At 43.1% G+C, this 21,275-nt stretch overlaps 1 protein-coding gene across 1 annotated transcript in view; it reads right to left on the bottom strand.

Moving 5' to 3' along the window:
* The window catches only part of BARX2 (BARX homeobox 2), a 75,644-nt gene that overhangs the window by 14,290 nt on the left and 40,079 nt on the right, over window positions 1-21,275 (bottom strand). Inside the window, exon 2 of the mRNA XM_020887672.2 lies at window positions 549-846. Coding sequence (XP_020743331.1) covers window positions 549-846 — 298 coding nt within the window. The remainder of the gene's footprint in view (window positions 1-548; window positions 847-21,275) is intronic.

Raw genomic sequence — 21,275 nt, 5'->3', positions numbered from 1 at the left:
GGACACAACTGAGAGACTTTCACTTTCATCATGCTTGTTGTACTGTAGTAGTTAACATACAGAGATGCAGTGAGGAGTAAAACTTCACATCAGGCAGGCTTCCGGGGCTAAGTATGATGGAATTCAGGTGAGCTATGTGTGTGCTTAATGGCGCAGTCGTGTCTGACTCTTCTGCAACCCCATGGACTGTAAGTAGCCCACCAGGCTCCTTGGTCTGTGGAATTTTCCAGGCAAGAATATTGGAACGAATTGACCATTTCCTGCTCGAGGGGATTTCCCCCACCCAGGGATCAAACCTGGGTCTCTTGCATCTCCTGCATTGGCAGGCGGATTCTTTACCACTGCACCACCTGGGAAGCCCTCAGGTGGGCTGGATTTTGTTTAACCAAGGCTGAAATTACATGAGCCAAGACAGGGACAGACTCCTGCCCTTGTGCCCTGCACAAACCCTAGAACAGTCCTTGTGGCTCTCTGTGCCACAGTGAGAGCAAAAAGAGTCTCCCTTCTCAAGGGCCTCACCTGGAACAGTCCCTTCCCCGTGTCCTCACCTGTCTGGGGTGGACAAGTACTTCTGCTTCTGAAACTTCTTCTCCAGGCCCATGAGCTGCAGCTCGGTGAAGATGGTGCGACTCCGGCGGGGCTTTTTCTGCCGGGGCGTGGGCTGCTCCGTCTCAGACTCACTGCTGCCGTGGTTCTCGCCTGGGGCCTCCGCAGAGGCAGCTTCAGCGGCCGGGTGGCGGGACAGAGCCTGGGCAATTCCCGGGGTGGTGGGGACCAGATGGGAGATGACCGTGGGCTGTCGGGTGATCACCGAGAGGAGAGGATATGCCCGGAGGGAAGCGGGGCCTGGAAGACAAACAGGGAGGTGGGTCACATAGGGGCAGGGGAGAGAAAGGGGGCCAGAGATCTCAGAGGACCCACACTGAGACCCGTCTGCCTGGCAGAGCCTCCTGTTCACAAGCGGGTATAAATGGGGGAGGCTGGGTGGGCAGGACACATGCAGGTTAGATCAGCCTGATGAGTGAAAACATTCAAGTCTTCCACGACAAAGAGGGTCCCGAAATTCCTCTGGTTTTAAATGACTCTTTCCTCATCTCTTCCAGTTGAATATCTAAATTCTGGTTTCACAGATATGGGTCAGTGACACAGCAGATGGAAGGAAGTAGTCAGATAAAGCAAGGAACTGAAGACTTAAGGAATCCGAAATAGATTCGTAATATACAAAGTACCTGAGAACCACCTCCGGTCTTTATAAAAAATACATGGTTGTAAGTATAAATTCTTCCTGGGAAGTCTGCAAACCTTGAATCAGAACATTTTTCAGAGGTAGAAAAATGCTTAAAAGTTACTTCAACTCCCTCATTTCAGAGACAAGAAAACCGTTCCAGCCAGAAAGACTAAAGGACTTAGATGGTGTCACAGAGCTAGAAACAAGCACATTTAGGAGTCAAACTAGGTTCTTCTGACTTGAACTACGGTGCATTTACCACACCATGAATCACACAGATGCATCATTTAGAAGAGGGGCCCAAAATATTTTAATTTACATGACAATTCAGATCTGTTATAGTGGATGCCTAGGAATCTCAGGCTGGGTCAGAGTCCAGCTGATGGAAGCGAGCTGGGGTTGATTAGCAATGTCTGGCCCGGGGTGGGCAGGGGTAGGGGGCGTGGTAGTTCCCACAACAGTTCTGTGCCTCTTCTGAATTTTAAGAGAGGAGACCTTTCCTGTCCAAAAATATGTTCTCTCTTTTGTTGACTGAAATGAATTGCACAACCTAAAAGTTGAGAGTTATGTTTTATATTTTAGGGACTTTCTTAAAACATGAAGCACAGGAGCATCCTTGCAGATAGCTCCAAGGGACTGCTCTGAAGAGGGAAGGGAGAAACCAGGATATACAGGAATTTTTGCAACAAAGTCAAGGTGGTCACAACATCAAAGGATTACTATTAACTAAAGAAAACCATGGACAGACCTAGAGACTGTCATAGAGTGTGAAGTAAGTCAGAAAGAGAGAAACAAATATCCTATAAGATCACTTATATGTGGAATCTTGAAAAATGGTACAGATGAACTTAAATTTCCAGAGTATGAATAGAGACACAGACATAGAGAATAAATGTATGGACGACAAAGGGGAAGGGTTGGTGGAATGTACTGGGATACTGGGATTGATATACGTACACTTCTATGTATAAAATACGTAACTAATGAGAACTGACTGTATACTACAGGGAACTCCACTCAGTCCTTCATGACGCCCTAAAGGGGAAGGAAATCCAAAAAAGAGGGAATATATGTATACGTATGGGTGATTCTTTTTGCTATACAGCCAAAACTAACACAACATTGTAAAGCAACTATACTATATAAAAGTTTTTAAAAAGAGAGGGAGAGAGAAAACACAGACATCTCAAGGTAATGGATTTAGCACTTTTCCACACAAGGAAAAAACAAATCTGGACTCACTAAAGTCATTCCTTTGATATGCACCTTAGCTATCTGGGACCAGTATCTGGTTCCTTCTTCTCCTGAGTCCCCTCGGGGTGCACCTTTGGGGGCAGCTGCAATGGTCAGGGACCATGGGCAGCCTGCAGCCTGTTGGTCCCCCTCTTGAGTTCCCTCAGGCTCGCCAAGGGGTGGGATTAGTGGCTGAGGGCTGAGTGGCTGGAGGGCTGCACCTTTTTTTGTTTGCTGATACTTTTAAGACTCAAGTGAAAAAGTTCTTCCTTTCCATTATTCCATAGAATTGCGTTTAAAATGTCACTATCATTACCTATGGCAATCATTTTATCCCTCTGGGCCTCAGTTTTATCAGCTGTACAAGTGAGTAAAAGGAGATAATTTCAAAGAATTCTTCAAACTCTTCCTCCATGGAAGTCCCTCCATGGGACTTCCTCGACGGCTCAAATGGTAAAATATCTGCCTGCAGTGCAGGAGACCCAGGTTCGATCCCTGGGTTGGGAAGATCCGCTGGAGAAGGGAATGGTTACCCACTCCAGTATTCTTGCCTGGAGAATCCCATGGAGAGAGGATACAAGACTGAGCGACTAATACTTTCACTTTTACACTTTCATACTGATGTCATGAAAGCACCTTTCATCCCAAGCCAATCTTGATATATGATGAAAACAGAGGAAGTTCTGGGGTGCCCTTTGGGACTCAGCCCAGCCCCGACAACTCACTATAAGAGCAAGGCGAATATCTGAGCCAGATAACACTCATACTCATTTAGGGTTAAAAACGAACATCACAAAAGCTCCCGGGTGTTATGTGTATACTCTCTCCTCTAGGCTGGCATTTCTCTTCTTACTCGTTTCCATGCTCCTGTTTTGGACCCCAGTCACAGCTATGAAAACAGGTAACTTCTCCTATTCTTTGACCACATGTCTGATCTAAGACCCAGTAGAAACCACAAAGTTGTTAAACAATAAATCATCAAGGGCTACTACTTTCAATAACTATCCAGCAAGGCTAACACTTAAGGTTTTCTTTTTTCTTTTAATGGAAAAAAAAATCTGGGAATGATATTTTATAATAAAAGTAGGATACCTAGTACAGTGGTTTTGCATCTGTATACATTATGAAATGATGCTTTTTCAAAAAGAAACTATCTAAAAGCTTCTTATACTATTATTTTTTTAATTATTTCTTTTATTTATTTATGGCTGCACTGAGTCTTTGTTACTGCGAAGACTTCTTCTCGTTGCAGTGAGCAGGGGCTACTTTTCCTGGTAGCGGGCAGGCTTCTCATTGCAGCGGCTTCTCCTATTGCTAAACAAAAGCTCTAGATGCATGGACTTCAATAGCTATGGCACATGGGCTTAGTCGCTTCGAGGCATGTGGAATCTTCCTGGACCAAGGATGAAACCAGTGTCCCCTGCATTGACAAGAGGATTCTTAACCACTGGACCACCAGCAAAATCCACTACTTTGTTTCTCATTACCAATGTAACACAATTTATTATAAAAGAACTTCAAAACAATCGGAAATATATAAAATAGAAGTCTCCTCTCTCACTTTTCAACCCCAAATCTTAGAGGTAAACTTCCATAACTGCCCCTGTATATACACAAACATGGGCTTCCCAGGTGGCGCTGGTGGTAAACACCCATCTGCCAATGCAGGAGACTTTAAGAGAGACGGGTTCCATGCCTGAGTCAGGAAGATCCTGTGAAGGAAGGCCTGACACTCCATTATTCTTGCCTGGAGAATTCCATGGACAGCGAAGTCTGGCAGGCTACAGTCCATAGATAGGGCTGCAGAGAGTCAGTAATGACTGAAGCAACTTAGCACGCACATATTCACAAACATACATAAGTTCCAAATCTAATCATGTATATTCTAATCTACTGAAACTCATAGTTACAAAGTGTTTATTTGGTAAAATATAGACATGTCACTTTATTTTTTCCAAGCAGATAGCCAACAGTTTCCCAAATCCTTTACTGACTAGTTCATTACTTAAAATGTCAGCTTTGAGACATTAATTTCCTAAAGAAATGAAGTTGGGAATTTCTGTTTATCAGAATTCTGAGAGTCTACTGGGGAATTTTAGTCACCATAAGTATGAGAACTTCCTGCTTTGTAGAAAAGCAGCCAAACTAGGACAAGAACCACCCTTCTAGAGGGCTGCCCTCTATTAGTATGGTTACAAATAGGTGTAGAGCTGCTACATGAGGGCGGTGGGTGTGTAGGAGAAGGGCTTGGGGAGGTTAGAGTTAGGAAACCAGGTGGAGCAGAAAGGGGCAGATTTTGAGGGGGCTGCCAAGAGTCTGCAATTTGGGGAGAGTGAAGACTACTTGGAGAGGATTTCTGAAAAACATTTTAGAGGTGCACTGGGTAAAATCCTTGAATATATTCCTTTAAAAAAAAAACTAAAGATCTTCATGTTCAAGGCTTCTGTAATCAGATTTCAATTGTCATTGAGTAGAATTCTGCAGATACATTGGGTCATATGGGGCCTTAGAAATAGGTGGATTACTTTATATATACATGTATCTGTTTCTGGACTCTATCTACTGAACTAATATATGATCCTGTTATAAGACCATTCCACTTTTATTATTGTGGGGTGTTGGGGAGTTTTATTCTATAACAAATTTCCCCTTTTTATTCTTTCTACAAAACTTTTTGGCTATTGTCATTAATTAATTTTTTCAGTTGAATTTTAGAATCAACTTGTTAGTCTCTAAAAAAGCAAATCCTACTAAAAATGTATTAGACTTCCACTGATCTTATAGATTACTATAGGGAAGAATGATTCTTTTGACAATCCTGGTCTCTGGTAGGCTGAAAGCAATTGTGGGTATTTAAAAATGGCTTTTGGGGATTTATAATATTTGGTTCCACAAAGCTTAAACCCAATGAAAACCTCACATTAAAAAACACAAACAAAATAAAAAACTTCAGAAGAATAGTAGGTATTTAAGGCAACGTTCTTTTTTTGTTGTTGTTTTTTCAGGCAACATTCTAATCACCAAAGTTTATAATTTCAGGAATCTTTACCCAATACTCTGATGCAGATTCAGTGACAAAATTGTACTCCCCCACTAGGCTTCCCTGGTGGTTCAGAGAGTAAAGGAACCCCCTGCCAATGCAGGAGACACAGGAGATGCAGGTTCGATCCCTGGGTTGGAAAGATCCCCTGGAGAAGGGAACAGCTACCCACTCCAGGATTCTGGCCTGGAGAATTCCATGGACAAAGAAGACTGGGGGGCTACAGTCCATGAGGTTGCAAAGAGCCAGACATGACTGAGCAACTAACAGTTTCACTCAGTGGAAAGAGCACCTTCTGATGTTGGAGATACCCACAAGGCCTCTGGGATGCTGATAAATGTTTGGAGGGTTCAAGGAAGCCGTCATTGTAAATAAACACAATCGCAGTGAGGCACCACGTTGTGTTTTTAGTATTTGATGTGTGTCCCTAAGGAAAGAACAGCGTGGCTGCACCAGGACACAGGGTGGGTTCTGTGTGTGCAGCAAAGTGGTGCGTCTCCTGAGAGGCAAACCAATGGGAGCAGAAAAGTGAGACCATATATACTCCAGCCAGCTGCTCCCTGTCTTTCCTTGTTTTAATATATGACCTGATTTCCAACAAAACAGTACCCAGAGCTTTCATTCCACAAAGCATTTACACACTCCCATTTCACATTCTCACAGAAGTTCTGTGAAATCATCCAGTCCCCTATTTATATTTTGGCTAAAAAATCAAATTTAGGTTTTAAAAATAGAGGGGAAATAATAAATGAGCACATACAATGGAGGGGGGTCACCTGGGTTACTGAGAAGGCAGATAATGTATAACACTATGTATTAAGTATGCCTTTCTCTTTTCCTGAGAATTATCGCTATGTGAAAATGTTGACGGAAGACAGCTGCCCAGCCACTCTGGATCATTTACATACACTTGCGAAATTCGAGCACATTATCTGCTACTGAGAGGGAGTAATGACTGTCATAAACCAAAGACTTTGTTTAAACAAACACATTTTAGTTGACAAAAGGAGTATAAACATGGCCACAGTGAATGCATCTTCTAATAGCTGTTTTCTTCAACCCAGCTCTCTGACCAATAAGGCTGTAAGATGGGTATCACGTAACTGCGTGTACTGTCGACCTAGAAATAGCTGCCTGCCAAATGTTGGACTGTTTTGAGAATCTGCTTTGGGATTAGAAAACCTGAGCACATTTGTGATAGGTCGATGCTCAGGGACATCCCCGGCAGCCTGGGGAGAAGTGGAACATTCAGGAGGCTAAACAGAATGTTCCATCGCATGGATTCCACAAGTGGTTGTTTAGCTGCTCAGTCCTGGCCAGCTCTTTTGTGACCCCACAGACTGTAGCTGAGGCTTTTCTGTCTGTGGGATTGCCCAGGCAAGAATACTGCAGTGCGTTTCCATTTCCTCCTCCAGGGGATCTTCTCCACCCAGGGATCGAACCCTCGTCTCCTGCACTGGCAGTTGAATTCTTTACTGCTGAGCCACCTGGGAAGCCCAGGTGGATTCTGCAAACTAAGAGGAAGTGACGCATGTGAATGCAACTAGGCGAAGTGTGGGCACAGTCCAGAATGGCCAATTCCAGGTACAGCTCCCCATAATTCCTCCTTCCCCACAAAGACTAGTCTACCCCTAGCTACAGCAGGACTTGAACCCCAGAGCACCGTGCCAGCATCCATACACCTCCTGGGGGCTCTTCTTCCGTTCCTCCAAGACACCAAGTCCCCACATTGGCTCTCTTCACCCACATTCTGGTTGACACAAGCCGCGAAGGTCAAAGGTCTGAGTGGATAAGGATCTCTAAGCTGCCTGCTTGATTGATTTATGTCCTGGGAATGTGTGACCTATATACCCGCAGAAAGCTTCCGAGGAACAGAGGCAGCATACACAGAGGCATGGGTAGAGACGTATTCAATTAACCTAAAAGACAGACTTGATGGAACAACTGGGAAGCTCTGGCTGAGTTTCCTGGGAAAAATCATAAAACCACCCACACCAAATGGCTTCCATGGACTCACATACCTACACATTGGTTGGTAATCTAGGACAATGGAAAGAAGGGGACCTCATTGATTCCTGGAGTGACCTTGAACAGGTCAGCAAAACTTAGTTTCAATTTCCTCTTCTGTAAAGCAGGACTAATAATAGTTTCTCCATGTAGATTACTGTAAAGATGAAATGCATTTAATTGCCATTAGCTTGCTTTCTTTCCTCTTTTTGCTTCAGTGGTTTGATGCTCCATGAATGAGCTCAGTGGAAGTTGGACTTAATCAAGAAAGCAGACTTACTTGTGAGCTACCCATGTGTTATCTTCTTATCCTCTGCACATTTACATGAAAAGCAAGATTCAGCAACAATATGTCAGCTTCTCTTTGCCAAATGGTGGTCTTCAAATGCCCTAACAGCAAAACAAGGCAGCTAGAGTAAATCAGTGAGAGGGCTAATCTAGCCAGTGCATGCGTGCTAAGTTGCTTCAGTCATGTCCAACCCTTTGTGACCCCGTGGACTGTAGCCCACCAGGCTCCTCTGTCCATGCAGTTCTCCAAGCAAGGATACTGGAGCAGGTTGCCCGGCCCTCCTCCAGGGGATCTTCCCAACCCAGGGACTGAACCAAGGTCTCCTATGTCTCCTGCATTGGCAAGTGGGTTCTTTACCACTAGTACCACTGACATCCCCCTAAAACCATCAAGGAATAACTACTGTGGTTTTGCACACCTGGATAAACAATTCACAGCCCTTTCCAAGATCAGTTGCAGGCAAAGAAGGATGAAGGTGGTAGCACACAGGACTGTACCAATTTCTAAAAACTGCAGAGCAAACAGAGATGCATGGTTAAAATTAATGTGCCTCGTCTTATGTTGAAAAGGCTGAGCTGAGGGTAAGTGGCAACCAGACTTGAAAGTTCAGTGCTTGTTTGTCTATAAGAATAATCTTAAGATTCTTTTTAATGTGGACCATTATTTAAAGTCTTAATTGAGTTTGTTACAAATTTTGCTTCTGTTTCAAGCTTTAGCTTTTTGGCCCTGAGGCATATGGAATCTTAGCTCCCTAACCAGGGATCAAACCAAATCCCCTGTGTTGGAAGGTGAAGTCTTAACCACTGGACCACCAGGGAAGCCTCCTCCCTTACCATTCTTGAAGATTATCCATATAGGGACTTCCTTGGTGTTCCAGTGGTTATGAGTCTGCCTGACACCGAAGGGGACACAGGTTAGACCCCTGGCCTGAGAGGATCCCACATGCCGTGGGGCAACTGAGCCCATGCACCACAACTACTGAAGCCCGGGCAACTACAGCCTGAGCTCCACAAGAGAAGCCACTGCAATAAGAATCCCATGCACCTCAACTAAAGAGTAGCCCCTGCTCACTGCAACTAGAGAAGAGCCCATGCCGCCAATAAATAATTTTTTAAATTATTTTTCTTAATAAAAACACACATAAAGAAAGAAGATTTTCTAATTGTTTACAGTGGGTGAAAGTGAGTTTATATCTATTAAAATAGTATCATATGTTAAAAATCGTTCTCTGTTGATAATTGATGTAATTCATCCCAATACCTAAAGATACGCTTATGTAAACATTTTAAATGCAGCCGTCTACACTGTGATTGCACCTGATGCTTATTCAGTCATTCCTCCCTTTGTGGACATTTAGGATAGTTGTTTTTGCTACTACATGTAACACTGCAATGAAAATCTGTCCCTGCTGGGTACATTTTAAAATGTAAGTTTCTGGACCAAACGGCATGTGAATTTTATTTAAATATGTGCTTATCTATTTCTTTGACTGTAGAGAAAGAATGGCAAGGAAGGGAGGAAATGGGATATAATGAGGCTGAATGCCCATTTAACTCTTTGACACACTAAGTTTTTAGCCCAGTAAGAGTTAATGGAATACACGCTCCCTTTACAGGTTATGGCTTTGTATTACTAAAGAAAAAAGAAAATGTTTTAAGAGCCCAACTCAAAGGCTAACAAAACATCTTAGCCATTAACTACCTCATAAAAAAAAAAAAGCGTGTGGGCATTTTGATGAGTTAAGTGTAAATGAATTAGAAACATGTGGAATAAATTTATTCCACCATCCACATGCAACTGCCATAATGTCGATTCTGGAATAAGCATCTAGTTAAATTAAAAACTGAAGAAGGTTCACAAAGATTGACAAAGGGATGGAGTGAGGAGAAGACATTTTGGGTATTTAGAGCAATGAAGATTTGGGAAACAAAGAGGAGACATGAGAGCAACCCTAGCAGGCTGGACTGCATCATGCCATCTTTTCAGATTCTTGATTTCACAAAGAGACAAGCTCGGTCTTACCACATTCAACCTCCAGCATTATCAAAACGACAGACGCCCACAAAAACACAGGGCTTCACAGGGAGCTCCATGAAATCAATTAAGCTGGAAGATAGGTGTGTGGACCTTCCCATCCTGCCTAAAGTGACCCACCCAGATGTGGTCATCAACCACCCTCTAGCTGTCACTGCTCTACATCCTCCAGCACCAAAGCGTACATAAGAAATGACACTGTCTTTCTCCTCCTGGCCATTCTGCTATCTCCGTACACCCACACCTGCTTTCAGCCATTCCTCGTAACCACTCACGGATGGAAAGCTTCCCAGAGCAGCTGTTGTTTAGTACAGAGATTGAATTCATCACTCCCACCTCCAGGCACCCCCACCCCAGCTTTTTGTATGTGTCCTTATTCACCCTCACTTAATTCAAACCTTGGAGCAAGAGTTAATGTGTTTACCCATCCATTGCTCACTAGATTGCAAACTTCTTCAGGACAGAATTAAAAAGTGCATCCTTTTATGGACATGGGTTGGGGCGGGGGAAGGAAGGAGAGGGTAAGATGAAGGAGACAGTAGCATGGAAGCATATACACTGCTATATGTAAAATAGACAACCAATGGAAATGTACTCAGGAAACTCAAACCGAGGTTCTGTAACAACCAAGAGGAGTGGGAAACGGTGAGAGATAGGCGGGAGGATTAAGAGGGTGGGACATAGGTATACCTGTGGCTAATTCAGGTTGATGTATGACAAAAACCAAAACAATATTGTACAGCAATTATCCTTCAAATAAAAATAATTTTTTAAAGTGCATCTTCCCAGTGAAAATTCCATGCCTGACTTGAACTGATTTTGCCTGGTATCAGAAGACTGGGGCTGGAGACATGGTTCTTACACATTTGGGGTCTGTGGTCTTGGTCAAACCATCCTTCCAACCTTCAGCTTTCTTTCCTAAAAATGACACTAATAATACTTCTCCCAAGCTTGTTGAAAGATAGCAATGGATAATGAGTATAAAACAATTTTGTAAACAATGAAGAACTATACCAAAAAAAGGCAGTTTTTTTTCCCCAACAGTCAAAAAAGCACCAGCTTTCCAAATTTCAGAGATGCCTCTATTTCCAAAGAAATCATAATCCTGGGACTTCACAGGCAGTCCAGTGGTTAAGACTCTGTGCTTCCACTGCGGGGAGCATTAGTTCAATCCCTGGTAAAGGAACTAGAATCCCACAGGCCTTGTGATGTGGCCCAGAAAACAATCAAAAAAACAAATGTTAATCCGGCTTTCGGTGCCAACCTAATCCCCCCTTTGTCTTGTCTCTTGTACGCTGTCATTTCCAGTTAAGGCCCTATTGCCACAGGGATAGAGGCTACACAAAACTGACCAGGAGGGGCCCTCTGGTTCACTGTCACCATCATCCGTGAACCCCACCGAACAGCTCTGCCTCCAGAAGCTAATTATCCCACTGGAGACATGAAGCATTACAATAAAAGTTAATAAGTAGACAAAGAAGTGTATGGTAAATGCTGGATGGCAGAAGACTCATGGGAATTCAGGATGGATCTCTGTGCTCCAGAGTGTACCGTGGCTGGTCATGAAAAAAGAAGGAGCTAGGGTTCTGAGAAGGAAGGAACAGATTCCAGAGTCACTGTCTACAAAGAACCCACAGGACCTGGAGAAGCACTGGATTGGGAAGAGAGAGGAGGGCAAACAGAGAAGATGCTGGAAGATTCAATACTGCAGCAGAACTGCTGGGATCAGAGAGCTTCCACCTCTGTCACGTGACAGTGTTTCATTAGAAGAGATATGGCTTGCAGAGGTTTATTTAGTTTGTGGTAAAATCATACACTGATTTTGACATATGATTCCTGGCAGGCGTGCATGGTCACAAACTCATTTTTGCTGAAGGACTCAGAGATGAGTCTGTGGATTTTACATAGAATAAGAGTTGAAGAGCTGACTCACTGGAAAAGACCCTGATACAGGGAAGCAATGAAGGCAAAAGGAGAACGGAGTGGCAGAGGATGAAATGGTTTAGATAGCATCACCAACACAACAGACATGAATCTGAGCAAACTCCAGGAGGTTGTGAAGGGCAGGGAAGCCTGGCAGGTTGCAGTCCATGAGGTCACAAAGAGTCAGACATGGCTTAGCAAGTGAATGACAGCAACTCTTTCCACCTCTGTTATTACCAAGCTATAACCCAAGCTGCTGTACCTGGGCCATTGTGCTAGCAACTGCCAGAATGATGTAAAATGCAAATTTAAACATGTTACTTTCATGGTTAAAACTGTTCCGCAGATTTCCACTGAATTTAAAACTAAACCCAAACTACTCACAAAGGCCCATAAGGGCCCTGCAGAATCTGGACCTTGCCTGCTTTCTGAATCGTGGGACATTCTTCTCACTCCTGTGCTTTGGTCTCACTAGTTTTCAGTCAGTTCCTCAAAGACCCTGAGTTTTTTCCTCAACAAGTCATTGACCTTTGGTCAGCACATAACTGAAGGGTTAAAGTAGAATTCATCTCCCCAAGAAGAAAGCTTTAAGACTAGCAGGGGATGAAGGACTGGGCCTTGGGGTACATCTTCATCAATGGAGCTGGGAAAGGAAATAGGACCGATAAATCAGACAGACACTGTAGCGTAAGAAGCAAGCAGCACAAGCAGGAAGACAGGGTCAGTGGAAATGGCCAGAGAATTTCAAGAAGGATCTACTTTCAATAAGGTTACTCACTAGGAAATTTTTTGACCTTAAAATTTCTCCCCTTCTCTGATACTTCAGACCTATCTTCATGGTATAGAAATCTCCCGGCAGACTGGGAAAAGACGCGTTGTGCTAGGACCCTGAGCAGTGTCAAGGAGAAGCCACTGAAGATTGCTTTCCGTCAGGGGTCCCGTGGGGCCCAGGCAAGCTCTTGATTACCCAGGAGGAGAAGCAGCCGCCAAACACTGAGCATCTCATGCCAAAATGTAATTTTCTTAGTCCAATTTAGTTTTCCTCCTCTCCTTATACATTCTCTGTGTGTGTACTCAGTTCTATCTGACTCTTTTCAACCCCCTGGACTGTGTAGCCCACCGGGCTCCTCTATCCATGGGATTCTCCAGGCAAGAATATTGGAGTGGGTTGCCATTTCCTACCCCAAGGGATCTTCCCGACCCAGGGATCGAACCCACGTCTCCTACATTGGCAGGTGAATACTTTACCATTGTGTCACCTGGGAAACCCTGGAACATGAAGGCAAATCATTAAACTGGAGGCCTCTCAATCCAGTGCCCGGTAAGCCTCCAATACAGTCAATGACCAGCACATCTCTCTCTGCTGTGATAACCAGCATAATGCAGGCATTTCCATCAAGAATCTTTGATGTCCTGTAGATAGTCATGTGATTTCAATGGTTAAATCTCCTCTTCCTGGTGCCCCATTATTTTCTGATAAAAGTGTAATCTTGAAGTTTATGCAGATACAGAACTGTGTTGCAAAATGCACTCAAACTTTGGAGGAATCTACTAATTGAAAAGAGAGGGATAGAGTTCTGTTATTTAGTGGAAGGCTCTTGTTAGAATGAAATAATTCCTCTCCTTTTCTCTTCTGTTCAAGGAGTTCAGATCAAATGGCAGCCAGCGTACCCCCAAACAGTAGTGGGAAAATTATACAACAGATATCAATATTTACTCATGCTTGAGTCCTGCTCTTGCAGGTAATAAGGGAAAACAGTAATAAAATTCTGCAACACACTGAATGTGAATCATGTGGACCACGGTGACTAACTGGTCAACTGGGACCAAAGAGAGTTGTTTCCTACAGCAAGATGCTCCCTGCACTGAGCCCCATCCTGTCTAAGATCCAACTCTACTGGCAACAATGCCATTCCCCTTGCCTTAGCCTCAGTCCGTGATGAGGTCTCTCTTTCTCTGAGTTTTCCTCATCAGTAGTTGGGGGAGTTGATTGGTTTCTAGGGTCCTTTTCGGTACCAAGATACAATGACTTTATGAGCAATAACCACACTCAGACACACGGAGTCTCTTACATTTGTCAACTCGATTGTAAAGTCTTTGTCTTATACTTCCTTTCCCACGATGTACTTCCCAAGCTTTGCAAATGGCATCAACTAAATAAATATTAGCTGCAATTAATGAGTGAGCTAAGAGCCAGAGTATTAATGCCTGTAAACTTCCCCAGAACCACTAAAGCTTGTCAGTTCACAAGGGAGTGGAGTGATGAACTATTTACTCATCTGATATCCTCATAGGTGATCCAGATTTTAACTATAAAGGCAAGAGACTATCTTTGAATAAATCTCACCACGCACAATTAAGACTTCGACGCTATTTGATTTATAGGGAATGACACGCTGAATAACAAAACACAGAGAGTAGTTTTTTCTAACCCGGCCTTTGACAGGATAAAGTCACACAAAGTCGATGTCTGAACTAGGACCAGAGCCCAGACCTCCAGTTTGTTATTGTTGTCTAGTCGCTAAGTGTGTCTGACTCTATGTGACTCCATGGACTGTAGCACGCCAGGCTTCCCTGTCCTTCACTATCTCCCGGAGTTTCCTCAGATTCATGTGCATGGAAGAGACAAATGTTTGGTTAACGCCACTTTTTTCACATCACGTATTGCCTTTCTAGCCAAGAGCCTGCCAAAGTGCTGAGTACTGTTTGGCTTCAGATACTTATTCTTCCTCATTCATGTAGTCTATTTATTTTAACAGTTAACGCTTTTATTCTGCAATCTAGTGTTAAGAGCACTATGGTTTTAATAATCTGAGAAGACATGGTAAATATTACCTTGGAAGTTACTAAGGTTTTGCAATTTCACTTCTTTTTCTCAAGCTTTACTGAATTATGATTGACAGATAAAAACTGTATCTACTGAAAGCATATGACATGATTTTATATAGTTTTGTATATGTACACATTATGAAATGATCACTGCAATCTAGCAAATTAACACATCCATCACCTCATACTGTTTTCTTTCAGGTGCGTGGTAAGAATCCCTAAGAGCTACTCTGTTAACAAATGTCAAGTATATAATACATTATGATTACCTTAGTCACCTTGCTGCACATTAGGTCTCCAGAAGGTATTCATCTCATAACTGAAGTTTGTACCCTTGGACCAACATCTCCCCATTTCCCCCACCCATTAGCTCCCTACAACCACTCTTTTTTCTCTGTTTCAATGAGTTATACAGTGTTTAAAAAAAAAAAATTGGGGGCCACACAGTGCAGCATGTGGGTGGGATCTTAGCTCCCAGAGCAGGGATGGAAACTGTACCCCTGCAGTGGAAACTAACAACTAGACCACCAGGGAATTCTCAGTCCTACTATTTTAGACTTCACCTATAAAGGAGATCATGCTGTACTTGCCTTTGTCTGACATTTCACTTAGCATGATGTCCTCCAGATTCATCTATGTTGTCACAATGGCAGGATTTCCTCCTTTTTCAAGACTAATATTTCACTGCATAGAGAATGTTTATCTCACATTTTCTTTATTTATGTGTCAACGAACACTTAGGTTGTTTCCATGTCTTGGCTGTCGTGAATAACGTGGCACTGAACATGAGGGTACAGTTGTCTCCTTAAGATAGTGATTTTACTTTCTTTGGATACACATCCAGAAGTGAAATTATCACATCATATGATCTATCTTTCATTTTTTAGGAACTTTCATACTATTTTCTGTAATGGCTATAATCATGTGGTCCAGTTTTTAGGAAGTTTGAACATATTAGAGATTAACAGCTAATAATCTGATATTTTTATCAGCCAGTCTGAAAGACTTCTGCTTGGAAATTTTTCCTAAATTGGGCTAGTAGATGTTTAGGAGAAAGGTGTAAATAAGTGTAGATCTCTGACTATATTACAGCTCAATGGCCTGAAACATTGACATTGATTTGTTCATAAGAAAAAAATAATAACCCAATCTCTCCAAAAGAAGAGAGGCCCAACAGATGCTAAGTTAACCCCACATCCCTTAAATCCCACCCATAACCTCAAGGTGATGGACAGATGGAGGGGACAAAGGGAGGAGGGGGCAAAGGGAGGAGAGTTTATTGGCACCACTACCACGGGCTAAACTTTGCAGATACATATCTCTTTTACTTCTCACAAAGATTATCTGATGATGAAGGCAAATATCTGCAATCTGTACATAAATTTGTTTGATACATGGCCATGCTCATTATTATATCATGCTACCTTTCAAAATCCTAAAATACTTCTTACCAGGGACTTTCCCTTATGGTATTCTATTGTTCCACACAGTTGATGCACATTCTAGCACAGTTAAACCTCTGACTCTTCTAGGGTGTGCTTGTGAGTAAGGCACTAATATTGACTCACATGGGCTTCTCAGGTAACACTATGGTAAAGAACACACCTGCCAATGCAGAAGACGGAAGAGACATGGGTTTGATCCCTGAATGGGGAAAATCCCCTGGAGAAGGGCATGGCCACCCAATCCAGTATTCTTGCCTGGAAAACTGCATAGCCAGAGGAGCCTGGAGGGCTACAGTCCATCAGGTCTCAAAGGGTCAGAAACAACTGAAGCAACTTAGCATGGGGCACACATGTTGGCTCACATGACATCAAAATAGTTAATTCTTATCTTAAGGCTCCATAATTTTCATGACTCAGTGTCCTATTACCCTTCTCCAAAAGAAACAGGCAAAGGATATCTTTTGTTTCGTCTTAAATCACATTAATTTTTTCCCAGTAGGAAGCAACATGTTTCACTGTAGAACATTTAAATCTACAGAAACACAGACACCAAAAGAAAGCTGTGTACATTCCCTCATACAGAAAAACCAGCAAAGCTCACAGATTTCTGAAAGACACAGGAGGTCCTATTTGGATAGACTCTGTTCTGCCTGGAAGAAAGATGGTGCCATGGTTTTAGTCCAACAAGAAAAAGAGGACAAACAGTTGTGTTTCCCGGGAAACGGTTTGGATGGAAACAAAGTATGACATTCTGAAATCCATCTAACATAGCAATAATGAGCCTATTACCGAGACCAAAGAACTGAGCCAAGCCACACACATGGCAAGGAACTCAGATTTGTAGTCAGATGCCCAGGTATTTTCTCATTTTCCATGAGCCATTTCTCCACTGACCATGTGAGAAGCAGAGGGGCATTTTTATAGAACGTGCAACTCTTATTCCTAGAGATATACATCAACACTGCCTCTCCCAATTAGTCAAATTTATTTCCAGAGCTGGGAACGAGTTAACAATTGCTGTAGAAAAGTTGTACAAGCACAGATAAACACTACTTCTCACTAGATTCTAAGCTCAGGACTACTGGTTCAAAAATTGTCAATTATTAACAGAAAAAAAATAAGGTCAATAAACTGCAGTGTAGAATTCTACCAAGATATCTCAAAGCACAGAATTTTTTAAATTGAAGTAGAGTTGATTTACAAGGGCACAAATTTTTAAAATCAAGATATATAATTCAATATCCTGAGATAAACCATAATGGAAAAGAATATTTTTTAAAAAGAATGGCTATATATATACACATATGTATGTATGTATAACTGAATCACTTTGTTGTAGAGCAGAAATTAATACAACATTGCAAATTCACTATATTTCAACAAAATAAATTAATAAAATAAGGCTATATATATACTAATTGAGGATCTCTTCTGCCTATAAGATGAATATTAGTATAAGATTTTGAAATTTAATCAGAAAATGGAAAATCATACAAATGTCAATGTAATAATTGATGTACTTCATTTACATATACTATTTATACTATTATACTACCATATATACTATTCTAAACTGAAAAGGCAATACACCTATAGACTGAGAGTTATCATCTGACAGGGACCCCCAGACAGGCACAGTCCTCCCCAGAACTTCTCCCTTCTTGCCGTCAACATGACAGAAACCAGTTCCCACATGAAGCATAACTAACTACTAGCTCAGACTCAACGGGACTCTGCAGTGGGTTCAACAGTCAAAAAAGATTCATCTCCACTCTTTAGATTCAACACAGAAAAGAGAGTTTTTGACCAAAGCAACTCCGGCCCCAGTGAGAAGAGCCGAACACACCGTGTGTCCTGCAGACACGCACTCTCTTCAGTGGCCCAGCCCCGCAGGCCCTGCGCCCAGCATCCCTGGGTCCTTATTTCAGGCCAGAACCCGTCTCCCCTCTCTCATCACACATCTGAGAGCTATGCTGAGAGCTGCCCCAGGAAGCATCTTCTCAGTCCTGGGAACGGAGCTGAGAGAGTCAGAACACAGCGGGGTCCCTCGCTGGTCTGTTGCATCCATATCATTACCCCACAGCTCATTAGAGGGCTGGCAGAGGCAGGAGTGTGGTCATGTCGTTTAAAGTACAGATAAAGACCCTGGTTGGATGAACTCCTTGGACACTGCAAAAGCCTCCCAAAATAGCCTCATGCCAACCTACACCCCACCAGGATCTCAGTGGCAAACATCCATTCACAGAGAAGATGAAGAACCGCAGTTAGTCTTTTATATTTTTAGGCCTATAGTGAAGTTATTAGAGTCACGCTCAGGCTGTCACTTTTCTAAGGTAGCAATTAAATACAGACTCGTGGTGACATCTGTTATCCTGCTCACTTAACTGATGAGAGCGCCTGGCTCGTCAGAGTTCACAGGGGAAATAATCAGTGCGAACACACCAACTCCAGTACAGGTCATGGGCGCCACAACCAGCAAGGATCGCTATAATTCTGAGTTTCAAAACTCTGGGCATTACAGTCAAAGATATATAGCTATCATAGCTTCCTTCAGAAGCACCAAGCCAGCTCGTTTCTACTAAGGAATTTCTGAGAAAGTTCATGCGGGAAGAGCCTGTCCTGCCAAACTTCTCCATCCCCTACGTGGCTCCTCCACTGTCCACACACTAATGTTTGCTCGTCTTTCATAACCAGCATTTCCACCTCCACCCCAGCCATCCCCTACTCTCCCCACAGCCACCACCAGTGTCACCTCTCATCAAGGCCGGTAAGCAATCTCAGAATCCACACACAGCATGATCCCAAGCATAAGAGACAAGATACCCAACTCAGAGTCAGGCATAGGATCAAAAAAGCAGCTCCAGGACTTTCCTGGTGGTCCAGCAGTTAAGGCTCTCTGCTTCCAGTACAGGGGATGAGGGTTTGATCCCTGGTAGGGGAACTAAGATTCCCACATGATGACAGCTGTGGCCAAAAAATAAAAAACAAATGAAATTTCAAAAAAGCACGCCCCAGCCTTACCCTCCATGCCAGCCTCGGCCCTGAACCCACCTGCAGACCAAACAGAGTGTCTACATGGAGGTCAGCCAGCCATCTAATCCAACGTTTCCCACACAAAACAAAGATGAAACAGAGGACAGGAGATTTCTGGGCTTCCCTGGTGGCTCGGTGGTAAAGAATCTGTCTGCCAACGCAGGGGACACACGTTCAATCCCTGGGTCCAGGAAGATCCCACATTCCTCAGGAACTAAGCCCATGTGCCAGTCACTGAGCCTGTGCTCTAGAGCCTAGGAGCCACAACTACTGAAGGCCACATGCCCTAAAGCCCATGCTCTGCAACAAAAGAAACCACCACAATGAGAAGCTCACGAACCACAACTAGACAGTAGCCCCTACTATCTGCAACTAGAGAAAAGCCTGCACGGCAACGAAAACCCAGCACAGCCAATAAATAAATAGATGTGCATGCTTAGTCGCTCAATGGGGTCCAATTCTTTGCAACCCCATGGACTATAGCCCGCCAGACTCCTCTTTCCGTTGGATTCTCCAGGCAAGAATACTGGAGTGGGTTGTCATGCCCTCCTCCAGGGGATCTAGCTAAATAAATAAATCTTTTTTTTAAAGGGGGAGAGACAGGAGATTTCTAAAAAAAATCCCCATCTCTGAAACCAAAGGGTCTCTCTGGGTGTGAATTCTGAGAAGCCAAAAAAGGAGAGAAGAGCCCAGGGGAGGCTGGACCTTGGTAGAAGGGGGCTCCAGAAACAGAATCTTTGAAAGATTCAGGGAAATTAGTGGGTCTTCAGCCACACGTTTACTTCAGAATCAGTGAAGGTCAGCTAAGGCTTCAGAGAAGACCTAAACTGGCCTATTAACCTCTTTTCTTCAGAAGGAGGAGAACAAAAAAAAGTTAGGGTGGGGGGAAAGGAATTTGTTCAACCAAATCTTGATAAATGTCTTGTGCAAACATATCTTGTGCAATAAAGGACACGATCAGTCCTCAGCTTACGACTCTTTGAACACTTTAGTTATGGAAAGGAGCCCAAAGTTTCCAGGACTCTGCTCTGTGGCCTGAGAAATGGTTTGCAAGCAATCTGGTCTTTCTTGAGGAGAAAGGATAGATGCCGAAGGTGAAGGGAGAGGCACTTAATATACAAATTAGGAGAAATGGGCTCCAGGGAGCAACCAGCATTGCTTGTCTGGAATCTCTGGTTAGTTGCAGGAAGGGAAGCTTGCTGCCTGGGTCAGTTGTGTGCCCGCAGTTCCCACGACATCCTGGAGGGCTGGCTATGAAAGTAAGGTGAAAGGCTTTTCCCGATGCTTCTGGATCTAAAGGGAGGAGGAAATGGATATCTAAAGGCAGGTCCAAAAATAAATAAATAAATAAATAAATAAATAAATAAATAAAGGAAGGTCCAGCATACAGCATGCTCAGTTGCTGAGTCCTGCCTGACTCGTTTGTGATTCCATGGACTGTAGCCCACCAGGCTTCAATGCCCATGGGATCTCTTGCCCAAGCAAGGATACTGGACTGGATCATCATCAACACACTAAAACTCTTATAGGACCTTCATTATGGGGGCCTATCACAGGGAAGGAAATCAGAAAGTTACAAAGTACCAAAAGCATTCTTGCTTATAAGGTGTGTGATGGGGTGGGTATGAGGGATGGAATCTAATTTTTTAATTAAAATAAAAGACTTGGGACTTCCCTGGTAGTCCAGTGGTTAAGACTCCATGCTCCCAATGCAGGGGGCCTGGGTTCGATCCCTGGTCAGGGAACTCAATCCCACATGGTCCAAGTAAGAATCCGAATACTGCAACTAAGACCCGGTGCAGCCAAATAAGTTAATAAAATAAAAGACTTGATATTAAATTAAAAGTAAAACTAAAAGAAATGAAAAGTAAAATAACTATCAAATAAAGGTATACAATAATTATTAAATAAAGGTATAAGTGAGCAATATTACTACTAGTTATCATGACAAAATGAAAGGCTTAATGCCCTGGAGCCAAAAAGAAGAATGAGCCGGTTCATTAACTGCCATCTCAATATCTGGTTGCTCTTCTGGTAGCTCTATTGTTCACTCTAATTATTTTTGGCCCAAACACTTCGGCCCTTGTGAAAATCATTAGTAATAATGCTCCTGGCTCACCTAGTCTTTTCTCACAACCAGGATCCCAGTAATCAAGGCACAGGGTCTTTCTTACGCCAGCACAGGGCAGCAACAGCAGACAGCTCCAGGCAGAC

This window comes from Odocoileus virginianus, chromosome 28 (assembly GCF_023699985.2).
Source record: "Odocoileus virginianus isolate 20LAN1187 ecotype Illinois chromosome 28, Ovbor_1.2, whole genome shotgun sequence".
In the NCBI taxonomy this organism is placed as follows: Eukaryota; Metazoa; Chordata; class Mammalia; order Artiodactyla; family Cervidae; genus Odocoileus; species Odocoileus virginianus.
This window is presented reverse-complemented; position numbering and strand designations above follow the sequence as displayed.